The following is a 25,845-nucleotide window of genomic DNA, read 5'->3' on the forward strand; positions in this document are numbered from 1 at the left end:
GTTTTCCCAAAGTATACATTTTAATGGCTGCATAATGTTCCATCCAATGACTGAACTACAATTTGTTTATTCATTCCTCCAGTATTGGGTATTTAATATTTTTCACTCTTTTTTCTTGGAGTTGGAAAAATCTACTCATCAAAAAAAAAAACAAACTCTTATAAATACAGTTGTCACAAATAACTTTTATACGTATTTACCCACATTACTGATTACTACCCAGCATAAATTTCTACACTATAATTCTAGAAATTATAGAGTATAATTGTTAAGCATTCTGAAGACTCTTCATATACATACACAAATTGCTTCCCAGAAAAGTTTATATTTATATATCAATCAGTTTATATTTCTGTCAACAGTAATATGAGACTTTTATCTTACCATACTATCATCAGCATTAGCACAATTAAAAAACAAATCTTTGCCACTTTAAAAAGTGAAAAAAGTTTGTCATTTTATTTCACAATTCTTTGGCTATAAATGAAGTTAACCTGCTTTTCAGATGCTTAGTGGTACATTCAGAACCCTTGCCCATTTATATGTTGAGGTCTTAGTGCTTTCCTCATTGATTTTAAAAAGATCTTTTAGATTAAATATACTGGCATGGTGTTACAAATATTCTCCTCAGGTTGTCTTTTAATTATAATTGGTCTTTTAATATGCATATTGATTGGCAAGTCTTTATTTGAGCACAATATGACTTAATACCGACAAGCCAAATCCAGTCATTACTTTTCTCTAAAATTTTCTTAGCAATTATTAATTACTTATTCTTATAAATTATTAATTTTTTGACAGTAATTTTTGACAAGTCTATCCCTGGTACTTTTAAAATTTTGTTTCTACAGAGACTTTTAATTGGTTATTATAACATACAGGAAATAAACTATTTTTTGATATATTTATCTTGAATCCTATTACTTTACCAGATAAAATAATTCCAACATATTATATACAGGTAATTATAACCTTGACTCTCCTTTGTATATCTTTATGTTTCGGTCTTATTGCATTGGCTAGATCTTCCATAACGATGTTAAATAATAAGGGGTCTATCAATGTTTCTGCTTTAAATTTGATTTCAAAGGAAGTGCCTCTATGTTGCAGGTAAGTATTATGCAGGCTTTAGGTCTGAGACCAACCTTCTACCCTAAAGGAATATCTGTCTGTTCTTAAGTTTTAGAAAGAACTGGTTCTGCATCTGATTAAATGTCTTTTAATCAAAACAATTATTTGAATTATTGACAACAGATACATAATTTTTATTTGACTCATTTCAAGTTAAAAACTTACAGAAGATGACTAATCATACTGTGGACAAAGTTAGTTAGAAGGGTCTATTTAAGCTTCTACTATGTTGCACAATTCTCTAAAACTATCATTTCTCACTTTTTAAATATGTTTATTTTGTTTATTTATTATTTTTTGGCTGTGTTGGGTCTTATTTGTGATACGCGGGCTCTTTTGTTGTGGCGCACAGGCTCCAGAGCGCGTGGGCTCTTGTAATTTGCGGCACTCGGGCTCTCTAGTTGAGGTGCACGAGCTCAGTAATTGTGGCATGCGGGCTCAGTTGCCCCGTGGCATGTGGGATCTTAGTTCCCTGATCCCATGACCCCTGCATTGGAAGGCGGATTCTTTACCACTGGACCACCAGGGAAGTCCCTCATTTCTCACTTTTAATGATCAGACTTGCTCTGGGGAATGAGAAGTCAAGAAAAGAAGCGAAAAGAAAAGGCAACGAACCAAACAATTTTTGGTTTTCCTTTTATCTTGATAAAGTTTTCAAAATCTTCATGTGAACTAGGGATAAAGGTTAGCCATTTATGAGGTAAGAAATAAGAGTCTGGTATAATGGAAAAGCCTAAATCTACGGTTCACCCCCCAGCTTTGCTACTTTCCAGTTATTATAACTTTTCATTTACTTTCAGTTTCTTTGTTTGTAAAATGGGGATAATACCATCTTACTCCACATCACTGTTCATAGGAATTAAAAGAAATAATGTATATAAAACATCTAGCAGTGTCTTGGCACACTGGCAGCTTAAGTATCTGAGTCTCTCCTTCCTTATCCTCCCGCATCAATATATGAGCAAATTTAAAACATATGTCTATTGTGTTATTCATATGTACACATGTTCAAAACCAGGAAATATATACTGAATGAAAATATACTTACATTTAGTTTTTCAAGAGGTTGTCCTAAAGAGTAAATGACGTAAGACTGAAGGTGATCTGTGTATTTTTGTTTGGCTTCTTTTTTTTCAGCTTCTAGACATGAGATTTTCAAACGAGAAAGTGTTGCAAAAATATGGTGGAAGTTTTCCATCATGACTACATCCCTGGGCGTCTTCTGGCTTTCGTTAGCTACTTTCTCCACTAAAATGAAAACAGAAAAAACATATAACATCCTGATATAAGTATAACCATATTTAGCTAGGAAAAATTTACAGGATTTTTTTCATTTGTAAGTTTAAGAAGTAAGCACATTTCTGGACTTAATAGAATAAAATATACTGTATTGAAGGATTTTCACATCTACCTAAACCTAATGAAAAATCATTCTAAAACAGTCCCAAATATATATATATATATGGAAACTTAGTATAGAATAAAGGTGGCTTTTCAAATCAGTGGGGAAATGATGAATTATTCAAAATGTTTAGGACAACTAGCTGGTCCTTTTGAATATACTAAATTTGGATTCTTATTTCACATCTTTCAGACAAACAAATTCTAAATTGCTCAAGTACTTAAAATGTTAAAAGCAAGTAAATAAATGAATATAATCGTAAGTACTAAGAAAAATAAAGTAAATTAAAGAAATAATTTTGTGATAGTATGAACTTTCTAATAATGGCACAAAACTTAGGATCATAAAGAGAAAGACAAATAAATATGATGAATAAATATTTCAAATAAAATTTGAAAGCTCTTGCATGGTAAAACATACCATAAACAAAACTGATTTATAGTCTTTCAGGTTTACAAAGAATAAAAAGATTGATAATACCTAGTAATATTGGGCTTTGATGCAGATGTGATAGAAACTTTCACCAAATGCTCAAAGCACTAAACTGGTATAATCTTTCTGTGTGGCTATTTGGCAAAAGCCTCAACACAGACCCAAAATTTTTGACCCAGTAATTCCATTTCTAATAATTGATCCTAAGGAAATTATTGGACAAGTATACAGAAATCTATGGAGGAAACTGGAAACAAACTAAATGCCTATTAACAAAAGATCTGGTAAATAAATAATGCTACATGGAATACTATGCGATCATTAAAAATGATTATGGTTATCTATATTAATAGACAAGGAAAGACACTAGAAGTACAGAGTCTAGTAGGTTCCAAAACAGTGTGTAAGGTATGATAAAACTTTTTAAATTAGAGAACACACACACACACACAATATGTACATATACACCAGTGAGAGAGATATACTCAAAAGTTTAGCAGGGAAAAAATTAAATGTTATCTTTGCATGATTAGATTACAAATTATCCTTATTTTCTTCTTGATTTTTAAAATCAGTTTGCTGATATTTGGGGGTATGTAATGAGCATATATTACTTTACAATTAGAAAAAGCAAAGCTACTTTGAATTTTAAACGAACTATCAACCATACAAACATTCAATCATATAATTTATCTATCTTTCCCCTAAACCTGTTTCCACTGAAAATATGTTATCTATAACTGGTGAGATCATTCCATTTCCTGTCAATCTTTTAGCTTTAAAAATTCCTGAATAGATGCAGTCAGATCATTTATTTCAAATTAAACAACACATCCACACTGTTTCTGTAACTTAATTGTGTGATCTGACATAGGAAGACGGTGAATTATAGTATTTTAGCATTAATCTACCTTATGTGACACATATGAAAACAAGCCTAAAGAAGTGAATTGATTTGTTTAAGGTTACACAGACATCACTGCTGATCATCTCTGGAAGACTCTTGCTAAAAAGCAATGTAATCCGGGAGATCACTTTTTGTGTTTAAACAATGAATTTCAATTTTGCATAGTGATAAGCACATATGAACCCTAAAATATAAGTGGTTCCTGGTGAATACAAATGGGTTTTATGTATTGTTTATTTTTCAAATTTAAGAAATCTTTAATTTCAGAAAACTTTTAAAAAAGACTATAGAACATGGAAAATAATGAACATATCTGTCCCCAACTTCTAACTTACCAGAAATAATGAAAACCAACCAAAAAATTCTTTAGAATGTAACAAAAGCTTACCATTAACAAACACTCCTCTGATAAGTTTAGTATATGCTTTATCTAGATCTCCACGACGCTCAGCATTTTTAAAGATTGATTCTGCAAGTCCAGCAAACTCTTCAAATTCAGCAACAAATGGGAGAATTCCTACTTTACTCTTCTTTGAGATCTTTACTTCCTCCATTTGCCTTATTTGGTTACTCTAAAGATAGGCAGAACGCAAGGGAGAAAAATAGCCAAGCAACTTAGAAACAGCATATAATTTAAAGCAAATGTATACATCATAGAGACAGGACATAATTTAATACCTAGAACATTTTGAATGTTTACTAAATAAAGATGAATACAATACGGATAACTAAGAAAAACTATTTCTACAGATTAAAAAGTACATATATTTTACATAAGAAAATAAAGTCAAAAAAATATACAAATTATTTAAAACAAGATGCAATCAAAGCTTGTGAACCTCAGGTCTTTGTTTAAAGTAAAAACAACCAATAAACATTTTTATCATTTACAAAAGATAAGTATACAGTGATTGCCCATTCTGGGGCAGAGCAGATATCAGAGCACACACGGGATTTCTCAAGATTATTTCTGGTTGGTGGCTATGCAGTCAAGTTTGAGAACCATAGCTTACTTCCAAATCATAGCAGCCTAAAACTTGTTTGGATAGAGAAGTTCTGTATTTTTGGGGTATGAGGACAGAGAAGGAGAACAGGCATTTCTACCATGGATTTGCATTATATCATTTTCCATGTATCTATTAGTTACTTATTCTAAATTTGTAAGCAAAGTGCTTCTGTATGATGGTGACAAAGTGCAAAAGGGATGTTTCATATAGACAGAATCTAGACACTTGGGTTCAAAATGATCCCTGGGTTCAATTACGGTTCTGTGCACTTCTCAGGTTATCTAGATCTATTCACAGTAAGAATTACATTGCCAAGTGGTGTTGGATCATTTTCAACTCTTACCTAAAATTTCACTGTGTTGAGGTTTTGGGGGTAAAACCTGAAAACCATACGACATGTGGATTAGAAAAGTAATTGTTCTTTTATTCAATATGTTATTGCAAGTCCCAGTCACAGCAATCAGGTAAGTAAAAGAAATAAAAGGAATCTAAATTGGAAAGGAAGATGTAAAACTCTCACTATTTGCAGATGACATGATAGTATACATAGAAAATCCTACAGATGCCACCAAAAAACTATTAGAATAAATGAATTCAGCAAGATTGCAGATAACAAAGAAATCTTGTTTCTGTATATTAATAAGGAACCATCAGAAAGAGAAATTAAGAAAACAATCCCATTTATAGTTGTAACAAAAAGAATAAAATACCTACGAATAAATCTAACTATGGAGGTAAAAGACTTGTACTCTGAAAACTGTAAGACACTGGTGAAAAAAACTGAAGACAACACAAACAAATGGAAAGATAAACCCTGCTCAACAACTGGAAGAATTAATATTGTTAAAATGACCATACTTCCCAAGGCAATCAAGGGAGTCAATGCAATCCCTATCAAAATACCAACGGCATTTTTCACAGAACTAGGACAAATAATTCTAAAACTGGTATGGAAACACAAAAGACCATAATAGTCAAAGCAATCTGGAGAAAGAAGAACAAAGCCAGAGGTATTATGCTCCTTGGTTTCAAACTATACTACAAAACTATAGTCATCAAAACAGTATGGTACTGGCACAGAAACACATACATAGATTTATGGAACAGAACAGAGAGCCCAGAAATAAACCTGTGCTTATATGGTTAATTAATCTATGACAAAGAAGGCAAGAATAAACAATGATGAGACAGCCAAATCTTATCATTTTCAAAGGTTTAAGAGTGCAAATCCACGTCACTATAGTGTGAGGAATCCTGAAAAGCAAACTAAATGCAGCTAAGAAATGTACCGGATTGCAAAGTCCAGCTTGGTAGTACTTGATGTGTCAGTTACTTTCTAATTTTATCTCTGGTTCTTGCTAGGCTAACATTTTTAGCACTGTTCCTTGAAGAATAGTTTGGGCTTGGCCACCAGATGAAAGTGCCAAACTCAGGTGCTATCTATTCCACTTTCTGCAGTCATCTGACATTCATGTTTCTGTCTTAATACACAAAGACCCATTCATTACCCATTCATTATGCCCTAGGTTCTGATCTTGTCCCATGTACCAAAACATGTAACACTGAGCAAACACAATCAACCAGACACTGAGAAGATGTGAGTTAAAATAAGAAACAGAGAGTGATGACAGTCAGCAGAAGGAACCATCCTTCTCCCTTTGGTGATAAGAGGTATATCCTTTAGAAATACACGCAATTTAGGAGAAAATGAGTTTATACGTTTGTCTAGGTTAATTTTGCTTAATTTCTTCACTTCCCGCTCTTGAGAGTAACATGAACATTCTTTAATAAACTATTATTAATTACTAGTACTATTATCACCACCACCATTGTAAGTGATCCATTAGTAAGCTCTTATTCTGTGCCAGGCAATGTGCTAAGCACTTCTTTTGAACCCATGTCTACATCTACCTGATACTACATCTTATGCTTTCAACAACTATGTTCTATTGGGTTGAGAGGTATTATATAAAGTTATATTTTCCTGATAAAAGCAGCAGAACCTTCATATTCTGTAAATATATAGTATCCTCATGATTCAGTGTTCCAGTTATGTTAAATGGGACTCATTATCTTAGCCTTTGGTAGTTCTTCCTTTTCCTTTTGGCTATCAGCTTGCAATCAGACCTTCCAGGTTTATCATCACCTCTGGAGAAGGCAGGGTAGGGAAGAGGATAAGCCTTAAATGGTTAAATTTCATAATACTTCAAATGCCAAGTGAAATCACTTGGTAGGGAAGGAGGATTAACAAGACTGTTGAGGTGACATTTAAGGTTCTACAGTGGACACAGACTGTTTTTAAACTTTTAGAATCTCAATAAATATTTTTAGAAAGTATAAAAAATAATATGGATTTTAACTGCCCTTAATATTTTTATTATTCTCCCATTCTTCTATGGCTATTCAAAAGCTGGATTTAACTTAGAGGTTACATAGTAGAAAATTTCAGATAATAAATATCCACTTTTATATACTAAATATATTAATAAAATTAAACTTTCTTTTTAGAAACTGGCCCAGTCCAGTTCATACCTACAAGCTTACCAAAACCTAACAGAAAAAAAAAGTTAATGATCTTTTTTCCCTATTAGAAGGAGGAAAATGGTGATTGCCAAAAGTTAACATAAGAACAATTCTTAAAATAAAGTAACATGATTATTAATTAAAGCTATTAAACTAATAAACTAATTTAAATAAGCAATTAAAATAATCCAGTTATTAATTATCTTATTGGAGTATATTAAAAGAAGCAAAACAATAAATTCAAGTGATAGTTTCAATTGTTTCATTAAATCTATGGTCATTAATAGTCAACTGAAATTTCAGTTACTTAGTGGATCTCTTATGCAGCTGCTGCCTCTATGCCACCTACTCCAGAACTTGCCAAGATTCACAGTGTGGATGGGAAACTAGATGGCACAGCACCATCCAACTAGCTCTGTTCATGTAAATTGTAGCCAACACTCTGCTTCAAGGCTTTGGGCAGTAGATCCCACAGTGGAAAGCTGGAAATCTCTTGGTTTAAATACATTTTTTTTGCAACGATTAGAATTCTAAGTTATTAAAAAACAAACAAAAAAAAGAACTTACAATACATTTATCAAAGTTCCTTTTGACAGTCACCAAAACATTTCCCAATGTAGTACTTAGAAAAGAAGCAGGGTCCACATTTTGTGCAGTCCACACATGATGACTCATTTTGACTAGCATGTAAAGGGAGTTAAAGCTATCAATTTTGTCTCCTAACGCAATCAGGTTGTTCAGTTCTGGCTCAATGCAGCGAAATATTTTAATCATCATTTGGCGAATCATATCTTTCCTGTTCAGAAAACATACAAAATATAGAAAAGTTATTACAAGCTTCAGGTGTATTCATCTTCAACTTTATCCCCTGGGTATACATAAAATGACTAAAATTTGGTATTTCAACTAACACTGTCCAAATATGATGAACTAATTATCCTATAGTGGTTTCCAATATAAACATATTTTTTTGAAGTGAAGTTTTATCACTCAAAGTAACTTGGTCATTTGTAAAACTGGGTTCTGAAATGTACTTTGTGAGTTCTGAGAAATACACTGCAATTCAAATGCTACTTCCTACCAGCAAATATCAAAATTGATTGCATTTCTGTGATTGCTATAGCAAAAAGAGCCGAAGAGCCATAAATAGGACCAATTTTACTTCAGTAAGATGTTCGATAAGACACTGGGCACACAGGCTGATGCTCTGAGTGCTGTCAGTTATGGAGAGTCATGTGAACTCTTCACTGAGCAGCACTCCTTTCTGCTCAATTTAAAGTTTATTTTTTTCCAAAATAAACAACAGATAGTAACAAACACATACTCAGATGAAACAGGCAGTGGTGTGCCAACATTATGTTGCCGTGACGACGTTCCTCCATCTAGGTCCTCTGCTTCAGTCTGCAAAAATTATTCAGGTACTTTACATAATAAAAGACCAACAATTTGACTAGTTTATATAGCAATAGCCTGCTCAGTCTTAAAATTCCTAGGAGAGAATATATTATGAGAAATAATGATTTTTAAAGGCAATATTACCGACAAAACTATACAATTTAGGATGCTGTTTAAGAATGTTCAGGAAGTGCTATGTTCTTAGATTTTATCTTAGAATTACTGTGGCATGAGAAGTTGTCTTTGTGTGTGTGCAATGAGGGGAAAGGAGAGAGAAGGTTGAGGAGGCTCAGAGGAAGCATGGGAATGGAAAGGCAGCTCAACAAAAACATCCAGAAACAACTTTCAAGAGAGAATTTTAAAAATTAAAGAAATCTCAATGATCATTTTAATAAAATTTTGGTATTAAAAAATGCTATCGAAAGTTCTTACAGAAGCTAACGAGTAAACATATTAACTACCTGGACCACCTACAACAACAAATCCCTAACCATTTAAAATAATTAATTTGTTATTCATTTTAGGCCTGCTTTTGATATGTTGGTTCTCTTTTTTAAGATGACCTTAATCTAAAAAAAAAACTCACTCAATTTGCACTGTGCTTTTAAGTTCTTCAAAATATTCTTACAAATCTCTCATTTTACTTTCTTACACTTATGCCATCAGAGAGGCATGATGAGTAGGTACTATTATACCTATTGCACAGATGAGGAAAAACAGGGATTAAATAATTGCTTTAAGGACTCATAGCTAGTTAGTAACAAAGCCATAAGATTCAGATTTGAGGCCTCCACATTTTTTTTTCTTTCTTACTTTCTTTTTTATAAAGACCATGGTATATATATGCAAACATCTTTTTTATTTTTTTAATCCTATTTTTTCTTGATGATTACTAAAACTGTTTTTTAAATAATGTTTTGTTGTGGGAACTGCCTGGCAGTCCAGTGGTTAGGACTCCACACTACCACTGCACGGGGCCTGGGTTCCATCCCTGTTCCGGGAAGATCCTGCATGCCACACAGCACAGCCAAAAAAAAAAAAAAAGTTTTTGGCAAAGTAAATTCAGACATTCTCCCCCCTTACTAATTTAGACAATGCTTAGGCCTAAAATAGTCTGGAATATTAGATTAGATGCCCAAACTGTATCACTGTTTTTAGTATCTTGTATGGCAAAATGTATTTTAAAAATCCTTAATTATAAATTTTGTCTTTTTCTGTTCTGACATTGAAATTGTGGCAATATATTAATTAGGCTAATTATGCTACAGGTCATAAATACTAGCCAATAAATAAATGTGAGCCATACCATAGTTCCAGGCATGCTTTGATGTTGCTGTAGTTTGAAAAATTTACTTATGAAGTCCTGTTCTGCCAGACACAGGGGCTCCAGTTCACTTAGTACCTGTTCAAAGATCTGAAGAAAACCAAAATGATCCTACAAAGAACTGAACAAAAGTGCTTAAAATAACATTCCACATTTAATTACTTTTCTGCAGGGACCAGGGATGCTTCATCTATAATCTCAATAGAATCCCCAAAGCAAACACTTTCAAGATCAAAAGGACAATACAGTATTATCAAGGCATAACAGGGCCAGAACACACTTAAAATAAAACTCACAACAATTATTTACTCAAAATCTGGAAAGAGGAACACAGAGATAAACTTTTTTTTTTAACATCTTTATTGGAGTATAATTGCTTTACGAGATAAACTTTTTAAACTTATTTAATGCATTGCAGAGAACAGTTTAGCTTCATAACAGCTATTTCCTCTTTACTCTGTAGTTGCTCAAATAACTGGATTTATGATTGCAAGCACTTTATGATTTATAACAAACTTTAATAAAACTGTTATGTCATTTAATTGATAAATCACATTTCAGTTGACATGTGACAATATTTTTTTCAGATTCAGAACTGTAAAGTAAGATATGGTTAATTAAAAGAGCCAACGGAGCCCAAATCTTTGAACACAATTAAAGGAATAACAAACTGATGCTAGAAAACTAATAGTAATGTTTAAGAAGTACTTGTTATTTTATTTTACCTTATCAAATTTGGTTCTGTCGGCAACATCAAGATCAGAGGCTGACATGTTTCCCATATCCAACAAGGAAGATGACTGAGATCTGCGATTCCCTGAACTCTGAACACTGAGTTTATTTAGACTAGAAGTAGATCCAGTTAATTTCCCGGAACTTCCATGAAGACCTAAGAAATAATACAACTTTAAAAGTTGTGAACTTCATGAATAAAAGATCCATAGCATAAATCAGGGCTATCTTCTACTGTCTTGGTCTTCTGGGGCTCACACTAGTTAGGGCACGAATCTACCACAGAGGAGAGATTGTAGGCTGTCCTTCTCTTTCATTAACATTTGTGTCCTATTCCTGAATATACTGTAAAGAGTAGTGAAACTATACAGAATCACAGAATAGGACTGAACAAGATCTTAAAGATCACATTATGCCCCGTCCAGTCTCACCATAAAGATTAAGCTGCCTGATGATTTCTCTAGACTAAAGTAGATGAGGATTTCTTTCCCACTCAAACGACATGACTATGGATGAAAGTCACTGGCCCCCTAGTGTACTAGTTAACATGACAGTTGTATTTCCAAAAAACACTGCCATATCCCAAAATTACTCACCTCCACATCAAATCAACACATTAGGTGGAACTATATCAAATTAATCTTGCCCTACCAAAAAAGTCAATTACACACGATTCAACTTAATACACTCCTGAACCCAGAAACTCTGCTTTTACAGTAAGTAAACTGATTAAAGTTCTTTAAAAACTAAACAAAATGAAGAGAAAAAAAAAACACCCTGAAAATTTGTTATATTTAAAATACAACTAAAATATAATACATACATCATTAACTACAGATATACATTTTAATTTTTTAATTTGATTTTTTATGCAGCAGGTTCTTATTAGTCATCCATTTTATACACATCAGGGTATACATGTCAATCCCAATCGCCCAATTCAGCACACCACCATCCCACCCCCACCCCGCCACAGCTTTCCCCACTTGGTGCCCATACGTTTGTTCTCCACATCTGTGTCTCAACTGCTGCCCTGAAAACTGGTTCATCTGTACTATTTTTCTAGGTTCCACATATATGCATTAATATACAATATTTGTTTCTCTCTTTCTGACTTACTTCAATCTGTATGACAGTCTCTAGATCCATCCACATCTCAACAAATGACCCAATTTCATTCCTTTTTATGGCTGAGTAATATTCCATTGGAATATATGTACCACATCTTTATCCATTCGTCTCTCGATGGGCATTTAGGTTGCTTCCATGACCTGGCTATTGCAATGAACATTGGGGTGCATGTGTCCTTTTGAATTATGGTTTTCTCTGGGTATATGCCCAGTAGTGGGATTGCTGGATCATAAGGTAATTCTATTTTTAGTTTTTTTAAGGAATCTCCATACTGTTCTCCATAGTGGTTGTATCCATTTATATTCCCATCAACAGCGCAAAAGGGTTCCCTTTTCTCCACACCTGCTCCAGCATTTGTTTGCAGATTTTCTGATGATGCCCATTCTAACTGGTGTGAGGTGATAACTCATTGTAGTTTAGATTTGCATTTCCCTAATGATTAGTGATGCTGAGCAGCTTTTCATGTGCTTCTTGGCCAGCTGTATGTCTTCTTTGGAGAAATGTCTATTTAGGTCTTCTGCTCATTTTTGGATTGGGTTGTTTGTTTTTTTAATATTGAGCTGCATGAGCTGTTTATAAATTTTGGAGATTAATCCTTTGTTGATTTGTTTGCAAATATTTTCTCCCATTCTGAGGGTTGTCTTTTGGTCTTGTTTATGGTTTCCTTTGCTGTGCAAAAGCTTTGAAGTTTCATTAGGTCCCATTTGTTTACTTTTGTTTTTATTTCCATTACTCTAGGAGGTAGATCAAAAAAGATCTTGCTGTGATTTATGTCAAGCAGTGTTCTTCCCATGTTTTCCTCTAAGAGTTTTATAAGTGTCCGGTCTTACGTTTAGGTCTTTAGTCCATTTTGAGTTTATTTTTGCGTATGGTGTTAGGGAGTATTTTAACTTCATTCTTTTACATGTAGCTGTCCAGTTTTCCCAGCACCACTTATTGAAGAGACTGTCTTCCCTTCATTGAATATCCTTGCCTCCTTTGTCATAGACTAGTTGACCATAGGTGCATGGGTTTATCTCTGGGCTTTGTATCCTGTGCCATTGATCTATATTTCTGTTTTTGTGCCAGTACCATATTGTTTTGATTACTGTAGCTTTGTAGTCTAGTCTGAAGTCAAGAGTCTGACTCCTCCAGCTCTGGTTTTTTTCCTCAAGACTGCTTTGGCTATTAGGGGTCTTTTGTGTCTCCATACAAACTTTAAGATTTTTTGTTCTAGTTCCGTTAAAAGTGCCATTGATAATTTGACAGGGATTGCACTGAATCTGTAGATTGCTTTGGGTAGTACAGTCATTTTCACAATATTGATACTTCCAATCCAAGAAAATGGTAAATCTCTCCATCTGTCGGCATCATCCTTAATTTCTTTTATCAGTGTCTTACAGTTATCTGCATACAGGTCTTTTGCCTCCCTAGGAAGGTTTATTCCTAGGTATTTTATTATTTTGTTGCAACGGTAAACGGAAGTGTTTCCTTAATTTCTCTTTCAGATTTTTCATCATTAGTGTATAGGAATGCAAGAGATTTCTGTGCATTAATTTTGTATCCTGAAACTTTACCAAATTCATTGATTAGCTCTGGTAGTTTTCTGGGGGCATGTTTAGGATTCTCTATGTATAGTATCATGTCATCTGCAAACAGTGACAGTTTTACTTCTTCTTTTCCAATTTGTATTCCTTTTATTTCTTTTTCTTCTCTGATTGCCATGGCTAGGACTTCCAAAACTATGTTAAATAATAGTGGTGAGAGTGGACATCCTTGTATTTTCCTGATCTTAGAGGAAATGCTTTCAGTTTTTCACCATTGAGAATGATGTTTGCTGTGGGTCTGGTGTATATGGCCTTTATTACGTTGAGGTAGGTTCCCTCTATGCCCATTGTGTGGAGAGTTTTTATCATAAATGGGTGTTGAATTTTGTCAAAAGCTTTTTCTGCATCTATTGACATGATCATATGGTTTTTATTCTTCAATTTGTTAACATGGTGTATCACATTGATTGATTTGCATATATTGAAGAATCCTTGCATCCCTGGAATAAATCCCACTTGATCATGGTTTATGATCCTTTTTTTTTTTTTTTTTTTTTTGTGGTATGCGGGCCTTTCATTGCTGTGGCCTCTCCCGTTGTGGAGCACAGGCTCCGGACGCGCAGGCTCAGCAGCCATGGCTCACAGGCCCAGGTGCTCCGCGGCATGTGGGATCTTCCCAGAACGGGCACGAACTCGTGTCCCCTGCATCGGCAGGCGGACTCTCAACCACTGCGCCACCAGGAAAGCCCTATACGATCCTTTTAATGTGTTGCTGGATTCTGTCTGCTAGTATTTTGTTGAGGATTTTTGCATCTATATTCATCAGTGATACTGGTCTGTAATTTTCTTTTTTTGTAGTATCTTTGTCTGGTTTTGGTATCAGGGTGATGGTGGCCTCACAGAATGAGTTTGGGAGTGCTCCTTCCTCTGCAATTTTGTGGAAGAGTTTGAGAAGGATGGGTGTTAGCTCTTCTCTAAATGTTTGATAGAATTAACCTGTGAAGCCATCTGGTCCTGGACTTTTGTTTGTTGGTAGATATTTAATCACAGTTTCAATTCCATTACTTGTTGATCTGTTCATATTTTCTGTTTCTTCCTGGTTCAGTCTTGGAAGGTTATACCTTTCTAAGAATTTGTCCATTTCTTCCAGGTTGTCCAGTTTATTGGCATAGAGTTGCTGGTAGTAGTCTCTAAGGATGCTTTGTATTTCTGCGGTGTCTGTTGTAACTTCTCTGTTTTCATTTCTAATTTTATTGATTTGAATCCTCTCCCTCTTTTTCTTGATGAGTCTGGCTAATGGTTTATCTATTTTGTTTATCTTCTCAAAGAACCAGCTTTTAGTTTTATTGATCTTTGCTATTGTTTTGTTTCTATTTCATTTATTTCTGCTCTGATCTTTATGATTTCCTTCCGTCTGCTAAGTTTGGGTTTTGTTTGCTGTTCTTTCTCTAGTTCCTTTAGGTTTAAGGTTACATTGTTTATTTGAGGTTTTTCTTGTTTCTTGAGGTATGCCTGTATAGCTATAAACTTCCCTCTTAGAACTGCTTTTGCTGCATCCCATTGTTTTGAATCGTCGTGTTTTCATTGTCATTTGTGTCTAGGTATTTTTTGATTTCCTCTCTGATTTCTTCAGTGATCTCTTGGTTATTTAGTAACTTAGTGTTTAGCCTCCACGTGTTTTTCACGTTTCTTCCTCTGTAATTCATTTCTAATCTCATAGCGTTGTGCTCAGAAAAGATGCTTCATATGATTTCAATTTTCTTAAATTTACTGAGGCTTGATTTGTGACCCAAGATGTGATCTATCCCGGAGAACGTTCCATACGCACTTGAGAAGAAAGTGTAATCTGCTGTTTTTGGATGGAATGTCCTATAAAAATCAATTAAATCTATCTGGTCTACTGTGTCATTTAAAGCTTTTGTTTCCTTATTTATTTTCATTTTGGATGATCTGTCCATTGGTGTAAGTGAGGTGCTAAAGTCCCCCACTATTATTGTGCTACTGTCAATTTCCTCTTTTACAGCTGTTCGTAGTTGCCTTATATATTGAGGTGCTCCTACGTTGGGTGCATATATATTAATAATTGTTGCATCATCTTCTTGGATTGATCCCTTGATCATTGTGTAGTGTCCTTCCTTGTCTCTTGTAACATTCTTTAAAGTCTGTTTTATCATATATGAGTATTGCTACTCCAGCTTTCTTTTGATTTCCATTTGCATGGAATATCCTTTTCCATCCCCTCACTTTCAGTCTGTCTGTGTCCCTAGGACTGAAGTGGGTCTCTTGTAGACAGTATATATATGGGTCTTGTTTTTGTATCCATTCAGCAAGCCTGTGTCTTTTGGTTGGAGCATTTAATCCATTCACGTTTAAGGTAATTATCGATATGTATGTTCCTATGACCATTTTAAAAATTGTTTTGGGTTTGTTTTTGTAGGTTCTTTTCTTCTCTTGTGTTTCCCACCTAGAGAAGTTCTTTTAGCATTTGCTATATAGCTGGTTTGGTGGTGCTGAATTCTCTTAGCTTTTGTGTGTCTGTAAAGCTTTTGATTTCTCCATCGAATCTGAATGAGATCCTTGCCGGGTAGAGTAATCTTGGTTGCACGTTCTTCCCTTTCATCACTTTAAGTATATCATGCCACTCCCTTCTGGCTTGTAGAGTTTCTGCTGGGAAATCAGCTGTTAACCTTATGGGAGTTCCCTTGTATGTTATTTGTCGTTTTTCCCTTGCTGCTTTCAATAATTTCTCTGTCTTTAATTTTTGCCAATTTGAGTACTATGTGTCTTGGCGTGTTTCTCCTTCGGTTTATCCTATGTGGGACTTGCTGTAGTTCCTGGACTTGGGTGGTTATTTCCTTTCCCACGTTAGGGAAGTTTTCGACTATAATCTCTTCAAATATTTTCTCGGGTCCTTTCTCTCTCTCTTCTCCTTCTGGGACCCCTGTAATGCGAATGTTGTGTTTAATGTTGTCCCAGAGGTCTCTTAGGCTGTCTTCATTTCTTTTCATTTTTTTTTCTTTATTCTGTTCTGCAGCAGTGAATTCCACCATTCTGTCTTCCAGGTCACTTATCCGTTCTTCTGCCTCAGTTATTCTGCTATTGATTCCTTCTAGTGTAGTTTTCATTTCACTTATTGTATTGTTCATCTCTGTTTGTTTGTTCTTTAATTCTTCTACATCTTTGTTAAACATTTCTTGCATCTTCTAGATCTTTGCCTCCATTCTTTGTCCGAGGTCCTGGTTTATCTTCACTATCATTATTCTGAATTCTTTTTCTGGAAGGTTTCCTCTCTCCACTTCATTTGGTTGTTTTTCTGGGCTTTTATCTTGTTCCTTTATCTGGTACATAGCTCTCTGCCTTTTCATCTTGTCTATCTTTCTGTGAATGTGGTTTTTGTTTCACAGGCTGCAGGACTGTAGTTCTTCTTGCTTCTGCTGTCTCTCCTCTGGTGGATGAGGCTATCTAAGAGGCTTGTGCAGGTTTCCTCCACCGTTAACTATATTAATATGGGACATGTGAGTTTAGGTATAAAGAAAGATATCTATCGTAGCCATGGGGAAAAATGATAACAATGTGTCTGGACAATATCCTACATACATAAAAGAATTAAAAGATTCCATTTATAAGAAAATGCGATGTTTTTACTGTAATTAAATTTAAACAATAAAAACATTTTATTCTTCTTGAATATTTCTCAGCTAACCTGCATTATCTACTTATGGTCAGGAGGGACAAATGATATATTAAGTGATAAAAAGGTATAAGGACAATTAGAGATAAACTTTGGTTTCATTATGCAAAATCTGACCATACCTACAAGAATTTTTATAGTTTCTAAACACAGCCTGAAAACAAAACTATAATGGTTAAGACTTTTATAAATTTCTGACTACCCACCAAATATTTTTGATTATATTATGTATTTCTTGGATGTAGTCATACCACTACCATTATGTTGTTTTTCTTTCACCAATACCTGACAACTCAGAGAAATCAGTATTTTTGGTGTAACTTTTTTCAAGAAAAATAACTAATTTCTAGACAAACAAACATGCATTGAGAATACCTACTAATACACTAAGCATACTCACTCTCTGTTTCCTGTTTGACAGCACTTTCTTTTCGAGGCAGTGTAGCTGTGATGGATTAGGTTGCAAGCATCAAAGACAAAGACAAGTTAATAAACTGCAATTTGCACAAACCATGCACAAGAGGAAGTTAAAGCTCTAGTTTTAAAGACACATGCAAAGAACCATGAGCATCAAGTAACGAGAGATGCAACGTATGTTTAGTTGGTCAGCTATTGTTTGAAAAATTATATGAGAGAAAATACTTTACTAGTCTTTTAATGTACTGTTTTATGCAAATATTCAGGTAACAATATCTACATCTGTAAGCCTCCCCCACACTTTTAAAGGATTTTTTTTAAGTTTATTGAGCTGATGTACTTAAATTTAAAGACTATATTTGCAAGTATTGTTTTCTGAAGAAAACAGAGTTCAAGTAAATAATTTAATACAGTGAAAATTTATCAGAATGAAGTTGTAGATTTAGACTTTAAGTGCATTAACCCTCTTGTATTCACTGAAAGCTCCTGAAAGGAATCTCCACTGTACTAAATAATTGTATACTCCATCTGACAGAACATTATACGAGTGGGGCTTTAAAACCATTTTAGAATAACAACCTGAACTACTAAGAAACTTAAACTGGCTTTGTGAACACCTAGAATGAAAGGTATGTATAAAAATACTAATTATTAGGAGATGGGTAGATGGAAGGGTAAAGCTGAGGGAACAGGTTTAATGGAGGAACTGGAGCTCTTTTAGGGTCATCTGGCATTTCTTTTAACTAAAATCTCTCTCTAATATTTATTACATCAATTGTAGAGATCATCTTGTGAAACATTCTAAACCCAAATTAGAAATTAATTTGAAAGGCAAAGAAAGAAATTACAGAATGAAACAGAAAATTAAAGAATATAACTCTAATCTAGAAATATTTAAAAAATAGAAAACAATGTGTCAACTGTCACTATTCCTGCCAAACTTCAAGGCAAAATCCCAAGTATGAACTACTAACTTGCCACACCAGAGACATGTGAATGTTCCCAGCCTTGGCTACCCGAAGCTCAAGGGAATATGAAACAATAAGGCTGGACATTAAAGTGGCAAGCAAGGAGGGATGTGCTGGAGCTACTAGTTGGCCGTCCTGAATAGTACCTTCTGGTGGTCTTAAGTTGTCACTCTACTAAGTTCACCAATTCCAGAGCAAAGCCTAATGCTTAATATATCCACACACACATACATATTTTAGTAGTCAATAAAGAATACAGAGTTACTAGTAGTGCCCCATTTGGGGCTCATAAAAACTGTATATTATCACCAAAAAGCAACAATATGCTGGTAAACTTTTAAATATCTTTAAATAATTCCTGCTAGACTATAAGCTTCAAGAGGGTAGGGTCTTTGCTCATTGCTGGATTCTCAGTACCTAGCAGTGCTTATTACATAACAGGTAATTAATAAACATTTATTGAATGAATCTTCCAGTCAGGACTAAATTCAGTCTTTCATTCAAGACTCCCTTTGGAATCAACAAGATTTCTTAATTTAGTGGAGAAACAATGAAAAAATGTTTCAGGCATATCAATTTAAAATTTTGCATTATAAATATGAGGAAGTAATTATGTAAATGTATATGTTAATGGGCTTAAATAATGTATGTATCTGTGTCTATTTCAGCTGCAGAAAGAAAAAAACAAGCAAATTAAAAAATAATTACTAAATTTCGTTTTCCTGACTTTTCATTAAGTACATCTGTAGAATACAAAGGGAAAACAAAACACCAAAGTATCAATCTTGGGGGGAAAATTCACCTTTGAGGAAATCAAAGTAAACCTACAGATCAAAAAATGCAGACCTACAAAAAGTCCTTATCACAAAGAAAAAGTACTTTACTGGCATTTTAACATTATTTTAAATTATTTGAACTAAGTAGATGTTAAAGACTTGAGTCAAGAGTGATTGAAAAAGAGAGAATTCCCCTGAATCTCCATGACTATACTGACTACAATTTCCTTTTGTAAAACACATTCAATCTGACTTCCTACTCTTATTAGTATCTGTGACCCAGCATTTTCACAGCAAGTCAAAAACAAAACAAATTAAAATTTTACTCATAATTACTTAATTTTAATTCATTGAAAAGTTATCTTCCCAAAGTTTTAGATGTTCCTTTTAATTATAATTACTACTAAAAACTAATTTAAACATAATTTATATCACTGAAAAGATACCTTTAGAAAGTTTACATTCTACCTATTTAAGAACTTCTTAAGCCATTTATATTTAACTGGGAATTTATTTTTAAATGTTGACTAACAAGTTAGATCTTCAAAGATGAACAAAACCGTTTTTATCTTCTGAATTGTTTATTATTTAGTTTTTCTTCTCTTGTAACTGATAATATCAAAGTAAAAGAAACTATAATTTTTTGATTACATCAACTGTTACAAATTACTCTCCTATTCTTTATTATTTAATACATAGAAGAGATATAATTTTAATGCTGTTTTAAAACTATAAAAGTATCTTCTGTATCTTGTATTAGGTTAATTTAAAAAAATTTTTAACAAGATAATTAAAGAACTTCTCAAGGGGTAAGAAAAGTAAAAACGTAATGTTTCAGGTTAATGCAATGATACCATTAAGATACTACTGTACTTGATTTAAATTAGATTTCTATTATGTCATTTATCTCAATGAGAATCTTAGGCTTGATAAACTATTATGATATCGGCATTAATGACCTCCTGAGGAGATAATTTTAGAAAGATTTCTCTTTTACTTCAGTTTTCACTGTAGAAGAGTTCTCTCAAAATAAAATGGTTCACTAACAAGTGGTGACAAATATACTAAATGAAAACATTAAACATGTAACTGTATTAATATGTCATTTACTAAAAAAAAAAGTATAACATACCCATGGTGAAACATTAACAAGGATATAAACACACTGCTTTTTAAGAACAATTAACCTTTAGGATGAGTTAGCATTTCTGTTTCCAAAAGCCTATTGTCCCAAGATTCTTATCAGTGTCTTTACCAAGTGTAATTAATGCATTTGTACACAGATTCAAACCATTTAAAGAATCTGGACTAGTATCATCAATATATTAGTGTTGGATTTAAAAAACAACCACAGGGCTTCCCTGGTGGCGCAGTGGTTGAGAGTCCACCTGCCGATGCAGGGGACATGGGTTCGTTCCCCGGTCCGGGAAGATCCCACATGCCGTGGAGTGGCTAGGCCTGTGAGCCATGGCCGCTGAGCCTGCGCATCCAGAGCCTGTGCTCCACAACGGGAGAGGCCACAACAGTGAGAGGCCCGCATACCGCAAAAAAAACCCACCACAAATCAGTGTGATTCACACGAAATAATTACCCACTAAAGATAGTCTTCTTTGTCCTAAAGAAAAGAATGGAAAGATGAGCTATCAATTTCAATCCTATCTCCTGATTACGGAAGTTGCTTAGGGCATAGGCTCCTTTCAACAAGCAAATGCTAAACTCATGGTTCTAAAGGGGAGCTATGCAGACACACTGAGTACACACTGTAGCCATTTAAGGCCAGGTTTTGACTTGAGTAGGCACAGAACTCCATCCAAAAGGAAGTCCAGAGATGGGTACATGCAAGAGCAGAATGTGGCCTCGGCAAATCACTTCCTCGCAACTTGATACTTTCACTGGTTATCCTTTTAAATCATATTTTTGATTGTTTTAACATATTTAGAAGCAACAAAAACCAACTTGTTTCAAAAATATCTCTTTGGAAAAATAAGGTATAATTACAGGAGAAATTTTGGTGACATTTTTATAGCCCCTTGGCAGGGGAGAAAACACTTAAAACCTTCTTTTTGATTCAAAATAGCCAGTGAGAAGTAAGAAGCCAGGAATCACTTTCACTTCCCTGTGGAGAGCAATGACTTAAGAGATCACAGACTTGCCTCCAACTGTTATGAAAGGTCTTTTAGGAAATCAGAAACTGAACTTTCAATATGTGTCTCTTAGTTTAGTTCTTTTCTCTACCAGACTGCACTTCGTTTTCTGGTCAACTGCTTCTCCTATGAATATACACAGTTATCCCTTGGTTACTGTGCAGGATTGGTTCCAGCACCCGTCGTGGATATCAAAATCCATGGATGCTCAAGTCCCATAGGTGGTCCTCCATATCTATGGGTTGCACAGCTGCGGATATGAGGCTAATTGTACTTTTAAACATAGCATGAATACACAATTGCTGTCAGATTCACATACTGCAGAATTTTAATTAGTAAAAAAACGTATTTACAGACATAAATATTTTTTCTATGAAATACCTATAAATTAAACCAATGCATTAGATTTACTCTTTCATTAATTCTACTGTATCTCCTTCCACCTTGCCTAAAAAGTCTCAGAATTATTTGTCATAAATAAAAATAAAACCATTTTTAATAGAATAGAAAACAAGGGACTGAGGTGCCTAAGCTTACCAAACTTCTTGCTTTCTTTAGTTGTGCCAGTCATCTTGATCTTTGCAACTTCAAAGAAATCTTTAATTTCTCTCTCATAGAGTCGTGATAAATAATCCATGTAATTCTTAAAAAGAAAAGTAAGACGTACTTATTAATAAAACAAACATAACAATTTCCATTTTCCACCCCCCTCCACCAAGTCCTTTGTGCTTATTCTGAATTTTGTGGTCTTAAAATTTTTTTTTGAATTTTATTTTATTTTTTTTAATACACCAAGTTCTTAGTAATACATATTAGTGTATATATGTCAATCCTGATCTCCCAATTCATCAACCCCCCACCGCATCCCGGCTTTCCCCACTTGGTGTCCCTACGTTTTTTTCTCTACATGTGCTCTTAAAATTTTGATGCATTTCATAGGATATAAAAAGAAGGCTATTTTCTGTCCTTTAAAAAAGTTAAACACATAACATTAAGAATTTACAAAAATATGAAGTTGAACATAACCACACTTACATTTTCATTTTTACGTATTACCTTTCACATACTTTAAATATAATTGCAATCATACTGTATAGGGTATTTGGGTTACAGCAATTATGTTTCTCCAGTCTCACACTCTAATGACTGCACAGTATTACGCTTTGTTGATGTGCCACAATTTAGTAAACCAATCTCCTAACACAGGTCACTTAAGTGGTTTCAATGTTTTGCTATGATAGACAATGTTACAATAAGCTTTTCATCTCTAATGAATTGTTTCCTTGGAATCATTTCCTAAGGGTGGAATTACAGTGCCAAAGAATAAGGGAATCTTTATAACTCTTCCTCCATACTGCCATGTTGCTTTAAAAACAATTATACCAATAGACAGTGTCAATGGCAATGAAGGAGTACACTGAGTTTTACCATACCTTGCCAGCATGGGGTATTACATTACCCCCAAATAGGTTACTTTCAACAAGAATTTAATTAATACATCTTACAGTTTTCATAATTAAATAATTTATTTTTTAAAAAGCAAATTTAATTTATTCTAGTTCAAATAAAAAAATTATTATTTAACATGAAAACTCATTTCTTCACCATATTTGCTTATCATCACATAAAAACATCTTATACCCTTACGAAAGATTCTTCAACAGTGGGAGACCATGTATTTTTCCAAGTCCTAAGTTAAATGCCATATGTAGAGTTTCACTAAATTTAAATAAATCTACAGCAGAAAAACTGTTGTACCTAGCTATTCTTTTAAATTTATTATGGAATCTACGCTTCAACTTCCTTTATTATTTCAAATTAACATACCCAGTTTTAGAGCAGGTTTACTTTGCTTTAAACATCAGATGCACCTTTCAAAAGTATACATTATTTAAATATTTGTATACTGATTCATAGTCCACCACTGATTTTTTTAGATATTTTATAGATATATCCTTATAAAACAATTTTTGGATAAAACATAATATAGATCCTGCTTTTGTCTATCTGTAGGCCATATACATTCTCACAGTCTCTGTAAGAAAATTAGTCAAACAGGAAATTCTTTCCTGTGGTCTTTGTGTAACTTTAAACGGAAATATAAATTAAAATATACCGTAAAATTATTCCTATTTCATTGGGCTGTTTCACATTTTCAGCATCTCATTTTTTCAAGTTTAAATTCTCATAAAAATATTGATCACTGCAAATAATTGTAAAGGACTGACAAATGGGAAATTGGCTTCTTACAATTCATAAAATCTTCATTAGTGGTTTCTACTCAAATCACTCAATATTACAGACTGCATTCCAATACCCCAATTGTTTAAAGAGCAAATTATGACCCAAGCAATTTAAACAGTTTCAAAACAGCTATTTTGGTATTTTGAAAACAGTGATTTGAGCAGACTACTGAAAATCATCTTCGTTTTCAATGCAATTCAAATGACTGAATAGCTTCCCCCAGGTCCTCAACAGAATTCACTGGTGGGAAAGGCCACAGACAGTGTGACTCTCAGTTCATTCATTTACCAAATTCTGACAGATATCTCTCACTGTGAGTACGTATTCTTCTTAGCACCTTGTATACAGCACCTTGCTTAAAATTTAACTATTATGAGTATAAATACTGTTATTTCAGGTAGTGTTTTCAACTTTATTTTGTGCTGACTGTAGAGCCTTACAGATAACTCCGTGTTTTACTTTCTCTTTACACAAAAAGAAAATTCCACAAATGTAAAACTCAGGTTAAGAGAAGATGTCTGAGCAATCTTCAAGACTGACTGCCAACCTCAGGGGGCTAATTAGGAGAGGAAAGCTCATTTCCTACCTAAGCATGGATGGACCATCTCCATTATGAATTGCCCTACATGCATAACCCAGAGCCACCATTGGCGAGGAAGGACTCTGACAGCAGAGCTCATTACATGACCAAGGCACCTCTATTTTCCTTAAGTTCTAATTATGTATACCAAAAATCAGGGCTTTGTTTAGATTCAGCCATAAGTAGAGTTGGGGCAGGGTCTAGTGATTCTTATCCCTCAAGAATTTAAAACAGGTATTTCCTGGTCCTGCCAGAAAGTGTGAGCTGTGTACACCCAACCAAGTGCAAATAGTACCTGGATTTAATTATTTCTTACTAAAGAAACACTGGTTTAGTCTGTTTCCTTCTTTCATTCCTTTCTTCCTTCTTTCTTTTTAATAAAATCCTGTTTAGGAAAACACTTCAGCTACCAAATTAGATTATGAGGCATAAAATACATGGTCTGTCAAAAGTTCAGAACACAGGATCAAGTAATATTCCTAGGAAATAAGTCAATTTCATTTAAAAAATCATATTAATATTGTCAGTTAAAAATATTCTGTGAGCAGAAAATGATTCCATAATTCAGTGCTAGATTGGCTATCGTCATGTTTCTTCACTTTAAATTACATTCATGAATACATTATATATAAAGATAGGGCAATAATACTCACTGAGAACACAATTAGGCAAAAAAGCTTACTGAGTATTTTACTCATTTGAATACTCACTAGGGGACAAAGCACTTGTTGGCACCAAACTCTTAAGGAGATGTAACCATGTTTAATTATCCAAAATATTAATCCTCTTACAACTTCAAAAGGCAAAGATTCCAGTAATGCAAATATTTTTCTTTAAGCTATCTACATATCAGAACTCTGCTGAATCAAAACAAAACAAAACAACACGCAACAGTAGAGTACTGAACCCATGGGTTCCTGCTACGATGGCCATGTATCTAAGTCAGATCGTGTCATTCCACTACTCAAAGCCCACCAACACCACTCCCCCATCTCCCTCAAAGTAAAAGCCAAATCCTTACAATGGTGCACAGTCTCTTCCAGATCTGCCCTGCCACACCCACCTTACCTCTCCCACCTGCCCTTCTAATCCTGAACCTGGCTCACTGTGCTCCAACTACACTGGCCTCCTCGGGCTCCTCAAGTGCTCCAGGCTGCTCTTGCCTTGGGGCACTTGCACTGTGCTGGGAAAGCTTTCCCTAGGAACTCCTGCTGCTCACCCCTCCTTGTTTTTAAAATCTGTGCTCAAATGTTGCCTTCTCATGACACCTTCTGTGACCATCCTTTTTGAAACTGCAAACCTTTCTGACATCCTGGCATTCCCTGCTTTATTTTCTCTAGAGTCCTCAGCAGTACCTTCCAACAGGCTATACAACTGACCTTTGTGTCAGTCCTTCTCCACCGGCATATGCACTCTGAACAGGCAAGTGTTCACCTACTTCCTTCAGCGCTGCATCTCTAGAGCTTACCACAGTGTTAGCACATAACAGGTGCTCAATTCATTTGCTTAATGAAT

At 34.3% G+C, this 25,845-nt stretch overlaps 1 protein-coding gene across 2 annotated transcripts in view; it reads right to left on the reverse strand.

Moving 5' to 3' along the window:
• EXOC1 (exocyst complex component 1) overlaps positions 1 to 25,845 on the reverse strand; it is a 57,802-nt gene that overhangs the window by 2,271 nt on the left and 29,686 nt on the right. Inside the window, exons 10-17 of one of the 2 annotated variants that reach the window (XM_065877431.1) lie at positions 22,044 to 22,149; positions 17,602 to 17,646; positions 10,847 to 11,010; positions 10,104 to 10,211; positions 8,727 to 8,803; positions 7,970 to 8,198; positions 4,261 to 4,444; positions 2,180 to 2,379 (exon numbers count right to left, since the gene is read on the reverse strand). In XM_065877431.1, coding sequence (XP_065733503.1) covers positions 2,180 to 2,379; positions 4,261 to 4,444; positions 7,970 to 8,198; positions 8,727 to 8,803; positions 10,104 to 10,211; positions 10,847 to 11,010; positions 17,602 to 17,646; positions 22,044 to 22,149 — 1,113 coding nt within the window. The remainder of the gene's footprint in view (positions 1 to 2,179; positions 2,380 to 4,260; positions 4,445 to 7,969; positions 8,199 to 8,726; positions 8,804 to 10,103; positions 10,212 to 10,846; positions 11,011 to 17,601; positions 17,647 to 22,043; positions 22,150 to 25,845) is intronic. The other variant, XM_065877432.1, reaches the window with a different exon arrangement.

The sequence above is a fragment of the Phocoena phocoena genome, chromosome 5 (genome assembly GCF_963924675.1).
Source record: "Phocoena phocoena chromosome 5, mPhoPho1.1, whole genome shotgun sequence".
Classification (NCBI taxonomy): Eukaryota; Metazoa; Chordata; class Mammalia; order Artiodactyla; family Phocoenidae; genus Phocoena; species Phocoena phocoena.